A 22,251-nucleotide genomic window follows, 5' to 3' on the forward strand; every position below is an offset into this window, starting at 1 on the left:
AAATTTTCAAGTTTTACTTTTTTTCTCAGATACTATAACAATGTATCTAGACTTCAAAAGATTTTTATACATTACTGTTAATATTTTCAAGACTTCATCTCGTCTCACATAAATTCATTATAGAATTGATTTAAAAATGTTTTTATAAATTTCTGTTCTCTCAAAAATATTTCATGTAATGTTGATGTCTAGAATAAATGAAAATGCAAATGGTATAATTGTATTAGTAATGACTTAAAAATTGGAACCAGGTATTGTGTTTACAGGTTTTGCTATTTTCTTTCAAAATTATAATTATAAAGCATTATAACAATTTCATTTTTAATTAATAAATTTGAAATGTCTGTTATTAATTGTTTTTATTTTCATATCAACTATATTACTAGGAATAAACACACACAAGTTTTGAAACTGCAAGATTGTAACCTCACTGAGCTAATATTTACAGAATATATTAATATAATTAACTTTGACTTAGGTTACTTTAGGCATATATGGTCAGTAATGTTTAATCTGAAACATTATATTGTTATAGTCAGTCTCTCATTATAATGTAAAAAACACAGAAAATGTGGTTAGATGTACACAGCTAACTTTTAAAAAGTTAAATGCCATTGTAAAATTAAAAATTACTACAGCTGTTAGGGGGAGAATCTAAATCTTGTTGTTACTTCTTAACACAAGAATACTATATTATCTAAATAGACTACTTAATTTCATTTTTATTCATTTTTCAATGGTTTCCAAGATTTGTAAGATAAAGTTTTAAATATCAAAAGTTTTATTTTAAAAGTTGAAGCAACTTCAATTTGTATGCTGTTTGGCTTTAAGTTTAGTCTACTTGAAGAATAAATAAAATCACTAGGTTTATACTGTTTATCTACTAATTTTTATAATAAGCTATGATTATTCATTTCTTCTGATTGGTTACAAAGAATTTGAGTATAGTATCAATATTGTTATAGGTACAATATTTAAGGCCCCAACCATATCATAAACTATGTGTGTTAAATTCCATTTAATATATCAAAACATTATTATACCAATTTAAAAAAAAAACATTGAGAAAGTAATAATAATTTCCTATACAAATTACTTGTGTATTTATAAAATACAACATATTTCTGTTAATTATATAAATATTTAAAAGTAGTAAAGTAACATGAAAAATAATTACATCTGGGATGTAATAATGGCCTGTTTTTATTATACAATGGGTAGTATCACATTATTACACAAATGTAATACATTTGTATTATTGTTTATCTTTCTCCTACACCCCCTCTGATGAGGATCTTCTGGACAAAATTCAGCAGAATGCTTTCTTTTAAATGTGGCTTAACATAGCTCCCATGCTGCTCAGGCCTGCATGCAGAAAGTTTGAAAGGAAGATTCTAATTTGTGAGATCTAAAGTTAACACACAATATGCAAAGCCTAGTTTGCATACTAATACGATTGGATTCTGGGGCACTCTCAATCAGACAACTTGTAAAAAAAATAGGTGTTATGAGATTAAGTCTGGATGCAATTTTACACAAAATATAACTTTAACAGTTGTATGGCTGTACACGTAAAATTCACAAACATCCATTGAAAGGTAAACAAATCATCATTCTGTTTAAAGTAATAAAATAATTGAAGATCAGTGTTCTATAATAGGCAATTAAAATTTTATTTAAAACTGATTAATGATCATAAAAAAACTACATGTTTGGGTGTCATTCTGATGATGTAAATGATGTCAAAGTGGTAGTCTTTTATAATCAGTGATCAATTTTCTTCTGTTTTCATTTATACAGATGGTTTGAATCAATTGATTTTGTGGGCTGTGCCATGGTTTGTTGTAGCTCAGTGGTTACTCACAGGATCATCTCTACAGTTACTGTGTTGAATGCTGAGTTGTATGCTATTTTTCTTACCCTGAATGACGTAAAAGCTATGCAGTACACTGATTCTTTTATCTTTCTACTGGCAATGAAATTGCATAGCATTACTTTTCATCCTGTTCTCGTCGATATTCAGGAATGGCTGGTCCATTTTACTCTATCTTTTTCTGGCTCCCTGGCCATGTTGGTATTCATGGGAATGATCATGCTGACACTGCAGCTAAGTTCGTCTACTGTAGTGTCGCCACAGCTGTGCCTGTCCCATGTATGTACTATGATCCTGTATTGAAGACTCTGCTTTACACTACTTGGCACTTCAACTTGGAATGAGCAACATCATAACAAGCTTTTCCAGATCAAACCTTCTTTTGTTCTTTGGCCATATTGTTTCTGTTAGGATAGGAAGGAGGTAGTTGTCCTAACTAGACTTCTTATTGGTCACAGTTTTTTAACTCATTGATTTCTTTTATCTCAGACTGATCCATTGATGCGTGGCTTTTATGACACTCAAATCATTATAGCCGTGATCAGTGGCACCATTTTAGACATGCCCCTTCTACAAGTTTTCCCCTGGCATTGGACAGTATCATTGGTGATGGTGACAGTATCCAACTTACTTGTGTTTTAGTTTTTTACAAGCCATTGGCCTTTTTTAATTGTATTTAAATCACTTATCTGAATTTTGGACATTGTTTAATTTTACTTTGATTTATTTTTTTCATTTTATAATAATTTTACTTTTGATGTATTTTACTGGTGGTTTGGTGCAGGTAGCTTAGTTCCTTTGCACCAGTAAACAGTCATCAGTTAACTGATGGTAAAGTACTGTACTATCTATATGCACAGTAGTGTTAAGTGTTAAATTATATTACTAATGTAAAGAATTCTGTAGAACAGTAGTATATTAGCTATTTAAGTTTCTGGCTATCTATATACATGTGTATGCACTACTGAAATAGCATGTTACATTCTTCTCAACTAATTTGTACACAGCTTCAATGCTGACAGCAGTTGTAATTTAGTCTTTATTGGGTTTGTGTAAATGCTGGGTAATTATTCAGTCAATGGACAGTAGATGCCAAAAGTTTGTTTGAACATGAACTTAGTACCATTATTTCTTACATCACAAAACTGAAGGTTTGCATATAGATACAAAAATGTGGGATATGCCCATTTTTAGGAATTTTAGGGGTGGGAGGTCAAAAGGTTAAACAAACCTTTAATTATAGGGATTTTGGTCAATTACTCTGTTTTGTTCAGATTATATAGAATTTGGAACAAAGGTACTCTTTGCCAGTCCCAAACATATACAGAAAATTTTGGGATTTTGGTTTTTTGCTCAATTTTTCATAGAGGAAAGCACATTTTGGAGTTTTAATAAACTATTTATAGACTTTGTATATAATTTGGTATAAAGATACCTTCTTGTAGATACTAAGGACTAATATAGACAATTTTCAGTTTTTCTCATTTTTTTCACAGTTTCTTTGAATGTCAAAATTGGTTGTGTTGGGGTTACATGACAGTAGCATGTTGCATTTGTCTGCAAATGTTGGTCTCTACAAACAATACCTAAAGAAGTTGGCTAAATGCCTACTTAATTGTTTTTAAATTCAATTGTGATGTTTCAACTACAGATATAATTTCCATTAGCAATGACAGTAAAAGATGGTTTCATTGTTTATTATCAGTTATTTAATTTACACAATAATTATATTGGATTACTGTATATTTTAAAAACAATGGTGGTATTCTGTTTAGTCAACATATGGAATTAATTTACTAAGTAAATTTATTAAAGCTTTGGTAATCTGAAAATTAAGTAAAAGAAAAACAAAACAATGATTTTGATATCACATCTGAATAATACAGTAGTTGAATTTACTTCCTTCTTGATTGTTTCAGGTCTCTAACCATTATGAAGATCTGCTCTCTAAGGCAACAGAAATAGATATGTTAGAAGATGCTTTAAATACATTACAGGGTAGGATTCAAACACTAGCAGCTGCAGCTGAAAGGTACAGTAAACAGATAACCAAAAACATATTAAATTGTGTAAACATAATAGAGAAAAATTTTAATAAGAATATAAGAAAAGGTAGAGTGAGAGAAGAATATACAGTCTTTAAAGGTCATCCTTTACTATGTTTCTAAATAACAAGTGCCCATTTGTTCTGTATATAATCTAATTTTTATTCACACTGTACTCCAAACTACTTTTTATTTTTAAGGAATAATAAGGGGCCAGTTGACCCATCCAAGCTATCCCATACTTTTATACTACCCTCTATTAAACTACATAAACATCTCCCTTTTCCATTGCCCAGTCTTTCTTTACCCAATTCTTATCCAAAAATTATTCAACTAGCTTCTTCTTAATCATTTTGCCATGGGTATCCTTTACTATGCATGACATGGGGTATTAGTATCTTACTTTCAAAATTTTATTAAACAACTTTTTGTTTATGTTATAACAATTAGTATAGTGTAAAAGCTTAGTCAATAATCCTTATTTTAATAGTATTTAAATTTTAAGTGCTTAATTGTGTAAGACAGTAGTTAAAAAAAATCCTGATTTCCCCTTGTGTGACAAATGTGACACATTTTCCCTATGGAACTTTATTGTATCCACCACCCCTCCAGCCAGTGCCTATGAAGCTAAATGTAAGTTACTTACAATAAAATTGTAATTGGTCAGACAAACCATACATTTTGAAACCTTCAATTTTGATTTGTTACAGAGCTATCAAATAGAAAATCAGACTTGTCCTGCTACAAACTGATGTCAAGTCCTCTCTTTCAGGATTTGTTAGTAATTCTCTCTTGCATTTAATTATACATTACCTCTAACCTATAGAAAGCTAAGGTTTTCATCCATCAAGTGATGTACTATATTACATTGTTTTCTGAACAGATAATTGTGAACTTCACTTGTAGCACAGGCTTTGCTGTCAAGACTAGCTTGGATGAATTTGTAACAGCTCTTGTTGCATAGTTAGAAAGCCAGAAAAAATTATGATTGTTAGAGGAAATTGCATGCTATTTGTCTGTTATTTGGTTATTATTTAATTCAATAAAAATTATTTAATGCACCACTTCCATTAGTATAAAAAAAGTAGGGTTAAGAGTTATCTGCAGTCAACAGCATGAAAAAGAATAGTGTAATTTATTTCATCTTTTTTATATATATTCTTTATTATTATTATAAAAGTAACTAAAATGTAAAATAGATATCTCTTTAGGTTAGTAAGGCTAGGTTAGGTAAAATAAGCAATAATTTTATTTATTACAGAATGTATTAAATAAATATAAAGAACTAAGAATAAGAGAAATTGTACTTAAAATTTCTAAAAACTATTTTTAGTTAATACTAAGGTTATTTAATAACTTGGCACTACTTTGTATGGATGTACATCTTGCCACATAAAAAGGCTTGTTTAGAGTATGATAATTGCTGTAGATTTGGGGAATAGGTAGTGGTTGAGAGCTATACTAGTTTGTTTGGACAGCTGGATGGGACATTTCATGCTGGTATAGTTTGTTTGCTGTGCTGTCAATTAGTGCCTTTCTTCCATATTGAGGGCTGGAATGCTAACTAACATGAAGAGAAGTTTTCATCTTACTTAGCCCCAGATGGTAGTACCTCATTTCTTTATTATTATTATTTTTTTATTTCAATTACTTCAACTTGGGAGAGCAGTCACCTTCCCACAACTGTCTGCAGGCAGTGAAGGATGATATAGATGTGGAGTGTTATGGGCTTGAGCAGTCACATCTCACTTTTCTAATTTCTATTTCTATATGTATTACTACTCTTTATTTCTTATGTGAGACTGGAGAAAGGATGTTAAGACTGCTAGAAGGTGTATCCCCACTGCAGTGCAGATTCTATGTCTGCAGTAACCTCCAAAACCTAGGGTACATTTCATAGTCCCACATTGTAGCTTGTACCCTGAGATCTTTTCAGTGGAGACACCATTTTTGTTTACTTTGTGTTTGTTTTGACCTGTTTTAGAGTTATAACAAACTAATATAATTAGTCAGAGGTTTGGATTTGCTATTTTTAATGCAGTCCTTCCTTGTGATGCTACTTATTTTACTGTTTAACTTCATTAAAATATATATGATTTTCTATTTATTCTATGCATTCAAGAGTAAAGGTTACTTTTGTATATTGCTATGTGTTTCTGAGCAAAACACACAAGAATACATTATAACACTGATATGTTGAATAGGGTTGTTAAATATATGTACATATATAACCTTTAATTTTCAAATTAAGTGCATCTTAACTAATTAGCACCATAAAACACTCAGTATATTTTTCATAAGCTTAATTAAACCAACAAAATCTCAGTTTACTCAGTTGAAACACATTTAAACTTAATTGAATTCATATATACTAATTAGCTCCCCAGTTGGCAGAGTACTCTACTAGAACCCACTTTAAATAAATAAATGCTGCTCTTGAGTGGCTATCAATTAAATAAGGTTGACTAAAGTGGGGTAACCTGAGTAAAATGGCTGTGAAAATGCATCAGGAGAGTTACTTTGCTACAGAAATAAATCAGTTAGTGCTGTTTTCTGTAACGTATGAAATAAAGATATAACTGATTATTTATCTGACAAAACACATTTGTCCATTTTGACATGGGTACCCCCTTGAAACTCCTTTCTGCACAAGTCACCAAGTTACCTTTACAATTTAATTAAACAACTTAACTATTAATGTATATCAATTAAATTAGTTTTGTAATGTACTCTATAATTCAAATTTTTATGTTATATACATTTTTTAATTCCTTTATTTCAAAAGAAACCTTTAAAAAAACTTAAAATTCAGTTCTAATTTGACATACAAGTGACCCTCGTTGTAGATTCCTGTACATGGTGAGGGGACCTCTCTGGGAAGGTTCTGTTCTTTCAGTTTACCTCCTCTGTGATCTAAACATCCACCACCTGGTTTGCGGTGCATGGCAACCCGGGTAGGGGAGGAGAGGATCCTGGTGATTGAGGGGTTCAACCGTAACACACCACTTTGGCCTTGAATTCCTGTACATAAGCAGCCTTGGGGTGGCCCCTCTTAGGTAATTTGGCTGGTCCACTTGGGCTAGAGTCAACCAAGTACCAGTGTCGGATGTTCTTAATGGGTGTTGTGTACATAGTATCTAATGTTGATGTGTGGGTATAGTGCTCATAAAACCCTGGCATTGCTACAGTGTCCTTGTTTGACATTGTAGTGCATCCCTTCATAGAGCTTCATGGTGGGTAGGTTCAGTGGGCACCAAAATATTTCTTTTGTATTATGGATCCTCTAAATAAAAACTTAAATAAAATTGTGAAAAACAGTCCATAGGTAAATGACCATGTTGTGAAGAATCTGAGCACCAACCTTTAACATCTGCAACACCTATATCTCATTTTCTTATACTACATTCTCTTTCATACAAACCTTCAGGGTAAATGTCTCCCATTTTCATTCAGAAGGGACTAGAGGGACTGGTTCTTCTAAGTCAGTAAAGAAGCTTCACTCTAGTGACATATTTGTGGAAACATCCACATCTCAACACTATGAACTCCTCTTACATTCAAAGGCAAATGGGGATATACCAATTGAGGTTACACCATGCTACTTTGAATTCATCAGGAAGAATTATTGTTGAGAGGCATTTGAAGAACATCACCAAATCAGAGATTCTTGCTGGCTTCTCCACACAAGGTGTTTCTGCAGTGAGACTATCTTCACTCGCAAAGATGGAATTATGATGCCGACCAATATCCTCTTTCTGACCACACCACATTCACCTGCCAACATCACAGTAGGCTATCTTAATTACAGGGTATGGCCATACATTCCAAACCCTCACTGGATAAGACATCAAAGACAGAAGGAATCTTGGATTAAGTTTACAACCAGCATATTTTCTACCACCAGTCCCAAAGTCATATGGGACAAGATTTGAAAGGTCAGTGTGCAATATAATTCTGTACCTTTCCCAATCTTACTATCTGATGGCCAGGAAGTAGCTGATACCCAGAGCATTGCTGATACTTTAGGTGAAAGCTTTGGCCAGTTATCTAGCTCTGCTTCTTACTCATCAAGACTCGGGCAGAACAATCAGCTCTTTCCTTTTGAGCTGATTGTCTCTATGACCTTCATCAGTCTTGCAGTACATTGGTTGGACCTAATGATGTACACTAGGAAATGCTGTGCCATCTATCTCCTGCTTCACTTGCAATTCTTCTGATTGTTTTCAACTGGATCTGGCAGGAGGATGTTTTTCCTGATGCCTGGCACCAGGCTATTGTGCTACCTTTCTCTAAGGCTGGGAAGGATCCCAAGATTCCTTCAAATTACCGTCCACTTGCTTTGACGAGCTGTCACTGTAAGACAGAGAGAGGATTATTAGTGCTTGTTTTGTTTGGTTCCTCAAATCATACAACCTCCTCTCACCCACCTGGTGTGGGTTCCGATGATAGTGCTCCTCCATGAGCCACCTGACCTGACTTGAAACATCAGTCAGAGAAACCTTTTTCAAATGACAACATCTTGTATCAATGTTCTTTGAAATTGAGAAGGCTTATGATACAACATGGAGGTATGGCATTTTGAGAGACCTTCATATATATGGGTTACGTGGCTATTTGCTCATTTTTATTAAAAATATTTTAATGGACAGGAGATTCAAGTTTTGTGTGGGTTCGCCATTCTCCCATTCTTTTCTGCAGGAACTTGGAATTCCTCAGGGAATGTGCAGTTCTCATTACACTATCAAATTACATTATCCAGGAGCTACTCCAAGCTTCTCACTTGTGTTCTTCATGACATTTTATTATATTATTAATGCTAATTGTGCCTAATTTAGCTTTTAGCTGTTTTTTTTGTACTAATGGTAATAATAGATTAAATAATTTTTTTAAAAATTAAATAATGAACCAAATAATGTAAGACTGGTAACATGCAAAAAGCAGGCAATTTTCTTTTACAATCAAGTTTTTCTGACTTTCTAACTATGGGACAAGAGCTATTGCAAATTAATCCAGCTAGTTGTTACCTTTATCGTGGAAATGAAAACTACTACAAGTGTAAATGACAATTATCTCATCAGAATACAACATGAATGTTGTGTCACTTGATAGATGAAGACTTTGGCCTTCTAATGATTATAGGTAATGTACAATTAAATGTAAGAGAGAACTATTAACAAATCCTGAAAAGAGAGGACATGACAGATGGGTGTGGGAGAAGGAGTCTGATTTTCCATTTGGTAGCTCTGTAACCAAAAAAAAAAATGTAGGCTATAAAAATTATTTGTTTGAGTGTTGATGATTTTATAGTGAATAATCTACATTGAATTTCATACTTTTTGGAGGTGTAATGAATATAACAGAAAAAGATACTTAGAGAAAACCCAAGATTTTTTAAAATATGCCTTATCGAATTAAGATCTTAAAATGTATATACTATTAAAATATGCATTATTAGCTAATATTTTCTGCTATACCAGTTTTAAATTAACCATTGATAGATTGTAACTCAAAATCAGCTCTTTCTACTTGTACTTATTTCATAAACATTTTTAACATGTAGCTTACAAATCTGAGTTCTAAGTATAGTGTGGTTGTAACTACTATCAAAAGTGAAAGTAGGTTTCTTAAAATCTCTAAATTGACCTAAAGGAATTTGAAATAGAAATGGGTAAATAGCTCTGTACTTGTAGTTTAGTGTATAGACAGTACATTTGCACTGTAGATGTTCTGTTTTTTAAGTAACAAAAAAGGAAATATATGAAAACTGAAGTTTAAGTATATTTTTAAAAGATTATTTTGAAATAATTGAATTAAAACTTAGATACTATAAAACTTGATACATATGTGATTAATGCTTGTTCATTCAAATGAATTAATAGTGAATTGTTTATTTAATTTTGAATGTAACTCGGAAAAACTTTATGCGAAAAGTAGTTTAAAGGATATGCAAGTGACAAAGAGTTAATCATACTATGAGATTTAAAAAACATCTTTCAAAGTCTGTAATGTAGTTTCTTTGGCAGGACTGTTTCTGCTTGTTTTTGACCCAGTGCTGTCGGGTGTTGTTTTTTCTTTTCTTCATTGGTGAATGGAGTTACACGTGTAGTAAACAGTATGATTACCATTGTATGTAGTGTTATTGGTTCATTTCATGCCTAAGGACTCACAGCCTTCTGCTTCTGCACATTTTTATGAGCCTCTTTTCTCTTCAGGCATATTTTATCAGCATTCTTCTTCTACAACCTGCTTTAGTTTCTATTTCTGCCTTTGTTGTCTAGGAAAAGGTAATACCCACTGTTGAACTTGGTTGATCTTGAAATTCAGGTATGTGATGTTTTCTCTCTACTCCAGTTGTTTTCTGCTAGTTCTTAAATGAGCTTCATCCATGCACCTTGACTTGTAAGGTGTTTTTCCTTCTTTTCCTTCTCTGATCATCTCGTTTCAATCTTGAAGAATCTTTCAGTCTTTTCTTTTTGTTGATTCAATTACCACATCTTCTCTAAAACGTAAGATTATTCCTCTGTGACCTGGTGTTGAACTTCTACTTTTCTGGTGTTTCTATCCCTTGTGTTTCTGCTCCCAATGTGGATTTCCTTCTTTCTAGACTTTCTCTTTTTTCTTTTATTATTACTCCTGTCCTATTTGTCTTTTACTATTCTTCTTAGCTTGCTATCACATTTACACTTTACTTTGAGGCTTTACATTGCTATCTTGACCATTTTACTGGGGTAAGATTACATTAAATTGTTTTTTATATCAACTTGTTTTTTTTTCAGCTGTTGTCCAGTTTCTTTTCTTTTATTCTTGGATTTGTTTTATAGAAATACTAAATTTTTGCATGTTAAACTTCATCAATTTTCTCTTGGGGAACTTCATTTGACACCATTCCCTTAGACAGATCTTTATGATTATTTTTTGTCCTATAGCATCCTGCTGATGTCTCTTTCCTAGGAAATTAACCAACATGAAGCTCTGTGATCGGTTGTTGTCATAACCACCTCTCAGCTTTGATGCTATGGGGGTTTTGGCTCTTATACTTTTTCCATGTGTGGAATAACCTCGCAAGGGAATCTTGCATCCCAGAGGGTTTCTCTCAGTTTGTTTTTTTTCTGTCTCTCAGGGCTCTTATGCCCTTGCATTTCAGTCCCATTTTTAGGGCATCACATGAAATCTTTACTCACTGAAATTGCATTTCTATCATTAACTGAAAATTTGGCACCTCTAGCCCTTTTCTTGGAGTCATCATCTGCTCTGACCTTCTTTTTGTCAGGGTTCATACTAATTTGTATTGGTTGGTCAAGATTGTTACCCAGTGCTGACTCCTATTCAATATTTGATTTATTTGGGAGTCTTTATCTCTTCACGTTGTGGTGGGCTCAACCATTTCCTTTAAATTTCTGAGATATGAAGCTTCTTGTTTCCAAGGTTTTCATATTTCCCTTTCTTCCTATGCATGAAGGTGTGTCTCTTTTGTGTTTTCTCAGTTTTCTCTTTGCAGTGGCTTTTAATAGATTAGTGGAATATACCAGGGTACAGTCTTCTCTTGTTTCTCAACCTTTCTATTACTATCATGAGGGCTTAAAAGTTTCCACAATACTGTGAGCTTGCATCTTTCTTCACCCTGCAAATTATCACTTGATTTTTAGCTAGATGTAGTTCAGTTTTGAATACCTTCTTTCTGGTCTCCTGAGGAGTTCTCTTTCTAGAACAGTGTCCTTAATATGTGAACAGTTAAATGGATCTGCCACCATATTTTGATTTATTTCAACAACTAAACTATCATTTTTATGTCAAATGCTCCTAGGAATTTTTGAGCTTCACATTTGGGCTCACAACAGAACAATCTGATTTTAAGCCTTTTATATTCTGGGAGTTTTGAATTTGTTGGTTGATCAGTTGTTACACCCAAACTAAATCCATTTGACAGAGTTGTCATTCCCTCTTGTATTTCTGTAGATTTGTTCCTAATTTGATAATTCTTTTATTGATGCATTTGTGACTTTCCTCTACACCAAGCTTTCACATTTTTAGTCACAAGTCCTAAACTCCATGGCTCTGGACTGATCCAACTCTTTCTTTATGGATATCCTTCTCTTCAGTTTCTTTCCAGAATGGTCTCTTTTAATTTATAAGCACCTCTTGCCAAGTTTTTTTCATTACTCCTCTTTAATAAGATGTGTTCTAACTTTCACCTCTTGGCCTTTTGGCATTTCTAGGGTTTCTGCATCTTTGACTGTGATATTCTACATTTTCATCTTTATGAGAAATATTTTTAAAAGTGATCTGTTATTTTGCTTGATTTTGTTGGCTTTCTGTAATTGCTGTTTATCAATTTAGGTGAATGATTTATTGATATCAGTTTATTTATAACTCTTCAGGTTTTCTGACTTAATGTCATCTCAATTCTTTGTTTCCTCAACTTATAAAGGTTGCCTGTTACTCTGTGGCTTTGTCATTGACTTTTTATTCCATTGTTTCCCTGGCCATTCTTCTTTTTCTCGCATTTTTATTAACCTACTCTGAGTCTTCAGTTTCTTTTATGGTTGGAACTTCTATTTAGCTCTGAAAGCTGTTACAGGTCCCTTATTCGAACATGTGGTCATCAGTTTCTTGTGCCATCTTTCTCTGATGTTCCATTTTGCTTGTAGGAAAAATCTCGCTAATATTCTTGCTTTGAGCATCCATACTTCTTTCCCCCACAGAGTCACGCTGATTTTCTTTGCAAACCATTTACTTCATTTTAAGGCTTAAGCTGCTGAGGTGGGTTATTGGAGGTTTTCTTCAATTAATATCCCTTCCACTCCTTCTCTGTACAATCAGTCAGACTCCAAATGTCTCATTTGTCCTTTTAGAGCAGTTTACTATTATGTCACTTTCTTTGCTCTGTTTCAAGTCATTCAGCTTTTTTCTTTATTTTTGCATGGTGTTATTCTTCTTACGGAGACTTTCTTTTCTTCTACCTTGATGAGTTGGATTACACAGCTTATCTAGCTTATTTATTTCTCTTTGAAAGGCGACTCCTTTCATTTTTCATGTAACTGCTCATATGTATCCACAAAGTAGTTTTCAGCAATGACATGAACTTATAGCTTTCAGTTCTGTGAAGATGTGAGCATCTGTCTGAAAATGGTAACTTTTTTAAATTGGAGAATGTAACTAATGAGGCACTTTAGATATCTTTTTCAGGATTTGGATTGTCAGTTATTTATTTCAGCAGATAAAACTGTTTTAAATATAACATAGGTTTAATGTGACTAGACCAGAATTAGAAAATTAGTTTTGAAATATAACATTTTGCACTTGAGACATGGAAATGTAATTAAGGTATATTTTTATGCAAGAGAAGCATTGGTACTGTGAAGAGAAGAATTTTTTTGTGATAGTTTATAAAAAATATAAAGCACTCTTGTTGAGTGCATACCTTAGATGTAGAGAACAAATCATATTCCTTTAAAAAAACAGAATGTTACTGTAATCATATTTCAGATAACGATAACATGAAGGTAAGATAATGAAGGTTGGCAGTTTAGGTGTCTAGAGTTCCTAAAGAGGTAAACAGTTATTGTGTTATATACTTATATAATGAGCTTAAAAGGTTTAAATACGAACTTTATTATAAACTTTTATGTATATAGGATTTAGAAATTTAGTTGAAGAATTGCTTTATAAAAAGTTAATTAATTAAAAGTTTGTATTAGTGATCTTTTTGGTTTCTTACAAGATTTACTTGGTTAAATGTATAGATGTGAATAACTACATTTAATATGATATTTTTTGTTTGAGATTTAAGCTCAGTGGTCCAAATAATTTTTATTTAATTTTTTATGTTCTCAAATAATTATTTAAATATTGGTTTTAAAATAATATAATTTGATGTTATTAAATAAATTAAAAGATCATATCGGTTATTTTATTTAGCTATTTTTTATAAAACTACTAGCTCAAGCTATTATTTTTCTCGTTTCTGATTATCTTTGTATTTTATCTATAAAAAAAATAAGTAAAATAAATATATATTAAATGTAAAATTTACTGGAAATATTTAACTACAGATATAGCAGTATAAATTCAAAAATACATGTACATTAGAAATAACTTTTAACATTTGAAAACAAATGTTATGTTCAATCAAGTTGTGTTCTTGATTAAAATATTTATGTATGTATGTATGTATTATGAACTTGTATTTATGTTTGATTTTAAAGTATTTATATTTATCTTTAAACTATCAAAGGTGTAAAAAGTTTGGTACATAAATGTCACTATGATATCATTAACTGTTTCAATAAAAATATAGGTTTTAAAGTTATTGAGAAATAGATACAAAATATTATTAATTAATAAAAGCTTCCAAACTATTAAATTAAGTCACCTGTTATAGACCTAAAATAAAAAAAAATCACAGAAACAAGTTAATAAAAAAATTTCAGATCTTCATATCATGTTCATGCAAGTTAATTTGCATGAATATTCTTAGTGGATTTTAATTAAAATTGCATTAATTCTGACATTTGTATAAGTATTAATTCTTTTTTTAATGTGACCAAGACACATATTTTTTTCCCATCAGGTTGAAAGGTAGGGTTACTGAGCCTTATAGAAAAGTTGAGAATCAGACAGTGATGCTGATGAGGCTACAGGAGACTTGTGACCTTCTTCGTCGAATTAGCAGTATTTTCAAACTAACCCTTCGACTCCAGAATCAGATTCAAGGAGGATTACGGGAGATCACAAAAGCTGCTCAGAGTATAAATGAATTAGGTTAGATAAGTGATCAGAATTAATAATTGATTGTATAGTGAAATGCTGAATAGATCTATTATACAGGGTGTTTAGAAAGTCACTGTGCACTTATATATTTTTTAACAGACATGTTTCAGTATAAAATACAGGAGGTAACTATGAATGACAGTTATAAACAATGTTGAAAGTGACCCCTGTTGGCATCAATACAGGTTTGGATCCTTCCTATTTTGTTTCTAAACACTGCTATCAGTTGCTGGCTTGAAATAGACTGAATGAATGCTGTTATTGCTGATTACAAAACTCCACAGTGACTTTCCGAACACCCTGTATAAAAAGATTGTGCCATCTTTTTCTGACACTTTTCATAAAGTATAAGCATAATTCATTAAGAAAGATCAAAACACTTTAAAAGAAGTTAAAGTACTACAGGAAATAAATCAATTAGTTGCTTTGTAATTTTCTGTGTGAACTTTTTCTTAAATTATGTCTGGTGTGTTACTAGGATATAAAACAGAATCATAATGCTAGCATGATTTATGTCTTCCTCTTGATTGTTTTAAATAACATATCTATAATGTGTGAAAATAAAATTGTGATTGATTTATAATTGATATAAACCCTGATTCAAAATATACTGAATTTAGCAAAAATAATATGAGTTTATACAAGTATGAAATGCACCTATATTCATAATCAGAGTTTAAAAAACTTTCCAAACAGTAGATGTTTGTAGCATAATTTGATTGCCTCAAGTATCATTTACTATGCATGGCAGAAACATGAGCTTAAAATACTTAGGATAAATGAATATAATTTCAAGTTACAATTTGAAATGGTTCTAGAAAGAAAAAAACAATTCTGATATATTTCAATTTTCTGGTTGTTACCAGGTTGGTCTCATTGACCAATCTCATTTTGAGTTAAGGTAGAGAAAGTACCTGATGAAAAATAGTTTTACTAGAGAAAAACGTTTCAAACATAATCAGGAGGTTTTAGGGATTACACAAATGGAAACATTTATTAAATATAATCAAATGTGTTATGTTATTTTACAGTGTACTTAACTGAAGGTGTTGATTTGTCTGATCTTGAACCTATCAAGAAAGATCAAAACTTTATACATGAAGCAAGAAATAAAGTTGAACAGGATGCTGAACAAATGCTGGAGATGGGAATGGAATCCCAGGTAATAATTTTCTATGTTTGACGTAAAAAGTAGATGGTTAACCCTACTGTGACTGGTCACTGGTCAAAGGCCATATTATTTGTTGACTCAAATTCAAAATTTTATTTAAATACTCTTTATGAATTTATGTCCATTAGTTTGGTATTAAGCTGTAGATTATAATTCATATTTTAAAAGTAAATATTTAAAAAAAACACATATAAACATTGATTTTTTTGTGTCACGTGGTATGTTTAATGTTGCACTGGTTCAAATTAGATCTTTATGATGTCAAAATACAGAGGCTATAGTTTTGTGTGAATTAAGAACTCAGATTCTTGATATTTAAATGCTTGAATATAAAATAAGAACCTCTTGCCTTTTCTATATAACGAGATATCACTGATATGCTGAATCACAGTGGCACCTGCTCACCTCATTTGATTTTTGGAAACAGTTTCTTGTATACATTTAATTCTATATATGATATGTGAATAACCAATCAAAAGCGTAGACTGTCCCACAGTTGGTTTTCACGGCAATATTCAAATATAGCAGCAGCATCTCTTTCTTTCAGGAAAAAATACTAGTCCACTAAAACAGCCATGACAAGTCACTTTATAAGGACTAAAGGTCAGTTTTATATTCTTGGATACAGTACATTAGTGTGTGTGTGCCACATCACTGTAACTACTATTTTAGCCAGCAGTGGCTGAAAGGTCAGTATAACAAAAATATTAAATATACATAATTGTATAATGTTTTGGCATTTATGTTTTTGAGTTATAATTTGTAGTCATTCTAGAAAAAATAGCATAACTTGTATTTACTTACTAATTTTTTACAGTCATTACAAGATTGGTCAAATCTGTCGACCACATGCAAAAATTCAGATTTGATTGTGAAAATAACAGATAAAATAGAATGTTTTTTTTTCTTAAAAACATTTGATAATTAAGCTACTTTAGAAAACAATCAACAAGACAAACTATTTTGCTGTTACATTACAAACTGCAATAATTTCACTTAAAAAATAAATGCCACTTTACTCTTTATGGCTAAACTCACAAACACACCATCTGGATCTGTCTTACTATATCTCTCACTAACTTAACTTGTTTTTACTTTATCTAACTTTTTCTTAACTACTCAAACTACATTTTGCATATGCATTTATAGATAGCTCAACTGAGGCCTACAAATTTTCACACATTTATGAGATAATGTGAGGTAATAATACTTGAGAAATTTAGAAGGTTTTACTAACATGACCCAATAATATTACAAGCATCAATTCACAATTGAATTACACAAAGGGGATTTGTACAGTTATTTAAACAAACCAGTAATAAACTGTCAATTCTAAAAAGAGTTAAATTTAACATTTGCACCATACTTAAACAGAAACAGTTTTGTATATCTTATAAAAGCTTACTTCATCTGTGCAACTTAGCTCAACTTCACTTCTTGATTAGCACTTAAGATGTTTATACATGTTTTTTGCTGCAGTTTTGCTCACAGAATTATAAGTTCCATCAGTTACTTGTTTTTTAGAGAAGTTTTTTTTTAGTTTGTAATACTTAGTTCTCTAACTTTTCATTCATACAAGTCAATATTATGTCTTTAATAAATTTTTTTTTCCTTTTCAGTATGAACGTTTTTATTATTTTCACTCATAATTATCATAAATTCAGAATTTATTGTTATTACTACTCATCTTGTAGCAGTTATTCAGTTTGCCTACATGGGCTCTTGTCCCCCAGTAACTGGCAGGAGATGTTATGGTCTTGTAAAGTTGGCTTTACATTTGTCTGAAAACTGTCCTGTCATGCCTTGTTCAGAGGTATCTGAACAAAAACATGATGATTTCAACAAGCTGATACCTCCCCAGTTTTATGCCACAGAGTCATGTTCAGCTCCAGTGGATGTGCCCATACCTCCTCTTTTCATGGAATTTATCAACCATTTTTTGTTATGTTTTTCTTGCCTCTCATTTCTTTTGATACCTCTTTAAAGGGTTGAAGTGACACATTTTTCAACCTCATATATTAGATATTGGGATCCATGTCATTAGGTTTGCAGACCAGCTATGTTATGTAAGCAGTATGCTTTGATCTCCATGTAATACAGAAGTCCATGCTTTGGTTTACAACTATTCTCAGTTTCCTCTTTTTTTCTTTTTTAACTTGCATCAATTGGATCCTTTTTTGTCTCAGTGGGGCTTGGATCCTAATACTGTTGTATCTTTATGACGTGGTATTCTCTTCTTCCTTCCTTTTCCTCTGTTTGCTTTTTGTCTGAAGCCCTTCATCTTTTTTCTGAGAAATTTGTGGTGGAGACTCATGCTCTAATGTTTTCCATTCTAGCATGATTGTTCTCTATTACCAAACATGGCACCTGTGGTTTTGGGATCTTTTAAGTCGGTATTCCCTTTTGTCCTGTGTCTGTTTACCCCAACATCTTTACGGGACTTACATATGACTCCCTTTTTAAGGCAAGATGTCTGTGGGGCCTTACTGACTCTTTTTGCACTCCTCCCTTTCCTGATTGGATTTTTATTTCTCTCAATCTCCTCATGAGTCTTCTTCTTTATTTAGTTTCCCTCTTTCGTTGCCTTTACAGGTTTCTGCTTCATGGTTATCTAAGATCAACTATTTGTTTTGTTTTGTTTTTGATAAATTTGGGATCTGTGACAGTCCCAGTAATTATATGGCAGGTAAGGGTCTGGTGGGGAATATGCTTTTTTCACATTGCCATGATGTGAGGGTCTTTCACTACAAACTCTTGGGCTCTGCAAATTCTCTGTGAAGGGTTCATTCTTCATTTTTCTTTTCTATCACCTCCTCCTATTTCCTTTATTTCTTCTTCTCCTAAGGATTCCATTTCTAGCCAGTGTCTGTCTGTTTGTGCTGTGGAAGGGGTGGATCCTTTTCAGCCAGGTTTTTATTCTTGTTTGTTTATTTTCCCCAAGAAGACTTGAGACTGACAGCTTATCATCAGTTTTTCTTCTGTGAACTGCTTTCTTGACCATCCTAAGTTTACCATAGGGTCATTCCTAGAGAGTGCTATTGAAAAGAGAAGATATTAGCAAGCTAAGTTCTTATAAAATTGTGTATTTTGAAAGTTATTTGATTTTATTATTTTTAGAGTTGAATAACAAAAAATTAACAAGATTTAGTGAGACTGGGACTAAAATAGTAGGTATAAGCTTTTAATTTAGATTTTAGTAGTACAACATGTAATATAACATTAGATTAGGCTTAGTATATGTAACAGTTCTTTAGGCTTGGTTATATAATTCAACTTGCAGTAAGATTTGAAGACAAACTAAATACATTGTTTTATTTAGTAAATACAGTCTAAAAACTGTTAAGCCTAAGCTTGACATTTAACTAGTGTTGACAACAAGCTACTGGTATTTGATTAAGTGTTTATTTTAAGTTTACAAATAATACAGTGGTTAAGAATAATTCAGGGGTTAATTGTCCCCAGATTAAATGTGATAGGTGCAAGGAATGGTTTTATTTGGGACCTCTGGACTACTATGCACTTTTAAGGAAGCTAGTAGTGAAGATGTTCAATTTATCTGTAGAATTTGCAGACTGGAGGAAATTAAAGTTGAGGAAATAGATAAAGAGAAGTATAAACTTGAATATGACAGCAGGATTGCAAGAGGAACTTAAGCTTTTATATGCAAGGGTAGCATCAGCTAAGATTAACAATCACGTTCAGGAAGTTAGAAAGGGTAGTATTATTAGAGTTAAAAGCAGAGTACTTAATTGCAAAGGTCATATAATAGTGGTCAACAGATTTCAGCCTTTGGCTTATGTAGATAAGGAACTATTATGGGGGAGGGAAAGCAAAAGGAGTACAGAAGTATAAGGATTATGATTTAAAAGAGGTTATAGTTATAGATGATACCTTGATATGGCATATGGATAGAATAACTGTGGGGCAAATAGGCAGAAAAAGATTACGCTACCTTGGAGCACAAGTGGAAGGCATAACTGACAGAACAAGAGATATAATGAAGGAGACTGACAATGATGCAATTTTTGTTGTGCACATAGGAAGTAATGATATAGAGAGAATAAATCAGAGGAACTAATTAATAAGCACAAGGGGTTGCTAAAAGTATTTCACACTAAAGGCCATAAATTAATTGTATCATGGATACTGCCAAGAATTAATTGCAGAAATGAAGTTTTGAGTAAATCACTATTGCTAAATACTAGGCTGAAATTAATATGTAAGTATGAGCAGGTTAGCTGGTTGAACTTGTGAAAACAATTCAATGGGAGGAGGAAATGTTTTGGAATGCATGGTGTACACACTGGTATGAAAAAGTCTAGCATATTTGCAAGGTCTTTTAACTTGGCTCAAAGAGAAGTTTTAAACTAGGTCTAAATAGTGATGAGCAAAACTAAACTAAATGATAAAAATAGAAATGTAGAGGAAAGTGTAAAATGTGAAATAGTATAAAAGTAGTTATAAAAATAGGCTTAATTGTTACTATTGTAATGCTAGAAGTATAAGAAATAAGATAGAAGACTTTAGAGTACTGGTAGAAATGGAAGATTTTGATGTAATGGGAATAAAACATGGTTAAATCTAGATTATTATAATGTACAAAATTTCTTTAAAATACATGGTTATTTAATAGGAACAAAGTAGTAAAGAGAGAGGGGAAGGAGTGGATCTGTATGTAATGTGTGAATTACATCCTGTTGATGTTGAGAATATTGCACATAATATTTATGATATGGTATCCATTTGAGAGAGTCTGTCAGTGGATATCAAGGAAAAAAGCTTTTAGTAGAATTTGTTACTAACCACTAGATGAAACTGATGAAATTGGTGAGAAACTTTACAGTGAGATTAAGATTTTAACTGTTAATGAAGTCATGACTATGGGTAATTTAATTTCAGGTGTATTGATTGAGAAATGCTCGAGTCCACACCATTAAGGAAAAAGGTTTCTAAAAACTCTTCAAGAGGGATTTCTTAACCAGTTGGTCAAGGAAGCTACTAGAAACAATGCCATTTTAGACTTATTGTTAATTTCTAATAAAGAAATGGTTGAGAGGTTGGAAATTTGTTACATATGATCATTTCTTTATTAATTTTGATGTTTTGCTACTTATGGAAATCGGAAATAATGATACTTTGCTTCCAAATTTTAAAAAAGCAAATTTTGAAAAGATGAAAAAGAATTATTTGTTGTGAGTTGAGCAGTTCAGTTATTTGGGGACACTGAGCAAATATGAAAATTTTTAAAGAATTTTTTTTTTGAGTATTCAGAACAAACCTCTTGGTGTGGATGCTATACATGGTGAGGGGATCTTTCAGAGAAGTTTCTATTTTTTCAGTCTACCTCCTCTGGAATCTGAATTTTCACCCACATCTCTGCTATGAGTGGTGACCTGTGAAGGGTAGGAAAGGATCCTAGTGATTGACAGATCTAACCCCAATACACCACATTGGCCTTGAATTCCTGTAGACAGGTGGCCTCCTCCCATGATCTGTTGTTTGGTCCTGTGGGGCTAGGGTCAACTGAGTTACAGTGTTGGGTATTTTCAGGGGTTGCTGTGGACATTGTGTCTGCTGGTGTTGGGGTATAGTGCTCACAAAACTCTGGCATTGCTGCAATGTTCCTCATAGGGCTCCATGGTGGGTGGGGTCAGTGGGAACCGAAATATCCTTTCTTTATTATGGATCGCCCAAATAAAAATAAAACTGTGAAAAACAGACCATAGGTAAACTACCACGTCTTTGAGATTCTGAACAGAAAGCTTCAACATCTGTACCTTATTTTCTGATACTGCATTCTCTTTCAGAAAATCTTAAGAGCAAATGTCTTCATTTTTTTATTCAAAAGGGATTAAATGGGCTTGCTGGTTCTCTCAGTCAAAAAAGCTCCATTCTGGTGACATATTGGTGGAAACATCCATTCCTAAACACAGTGAACTCCTCTTGCATTTGAAGGCCATTGGGGATATACCTATTGAGGTTACTCCCCATGCTACTTTAAATTCATCATGAGAAGTTATTATTGAGAGGATTTGAAAACAGCCTCAAGTGAGAGATCTTCACTGGTTTCTCCACCCAAGGAGTTTTTGCAGTAAGGCATATCTCCACTCACAAAGATGGAATTATGATGCCGAGCAGTTTCCTAATTTTGATGTTTATATCACCATGTTCACCTGCCACCATCAAAACAGGTTATCTAAATTGCAAAGTATGGCCATATATTCCAAACTCTCTCAGATGTTTCCAATGTCAACAATTAAGTCACTCAAACGTGTGCTTCTTGCAGTGGCAAGGATCATGATGCCCATGAGTGTGAAATAGTGTTAATTGTAGTGACTCTCACCCAATTTACTTTTGTTCATGCCCTAGGTGGGTGGGAAAAAAAAAAAGTG

General features: G+C 32.4%; 1 protein-coding gene across 1 annotated transcript; it reads left to right on the forward strand.

Annotated features, from left to right (window-relative positions):
* The first annotated feature begins 3,795 nt into the window (after positions 1 to 3,795).
* Positions 3,796 to 17,428, forward strand: LOC143253001 (conserved oligomeric Golgi complex subunit 5-like). Its single transcript, XM_076506028.1, has 4 exons — positions 3,796 to 3,905; positions 14,489 to 14,679; positions 15,720 to 15,850; positions 16,407 to 17,428. Exons 1-4 carry the CDS (start codon positions 3,841 to 3,843, stop codon positions 16,425 to 16,427), a joined length of 408 nt encoding a protein of 135 aa, XP_076362143.1. The 5' UTR covers positions 3,796 to 3,840; the 3' UTR covers positions 16,428 to 17,428.
* Positions 17,429 to 22,251: the final 4,823 nt, after the last annotated feature.

Source organism: Tachypleus tridentatus, chromosome 6 (assembly GCF_004210375.1).
Source record: "Tachypleus tridentatus isolate NWPU-2018 chromosome 6, ASM421037v1, whole genome shotgun sequence".
Taxonomy (NCBI): domain Eukaryota; kingdom Metazoa; phylum Arthropoda; class Merostomata; order Xiphosura; family Limulidae; genus Tachypleus; species Tachypleus tridentatus.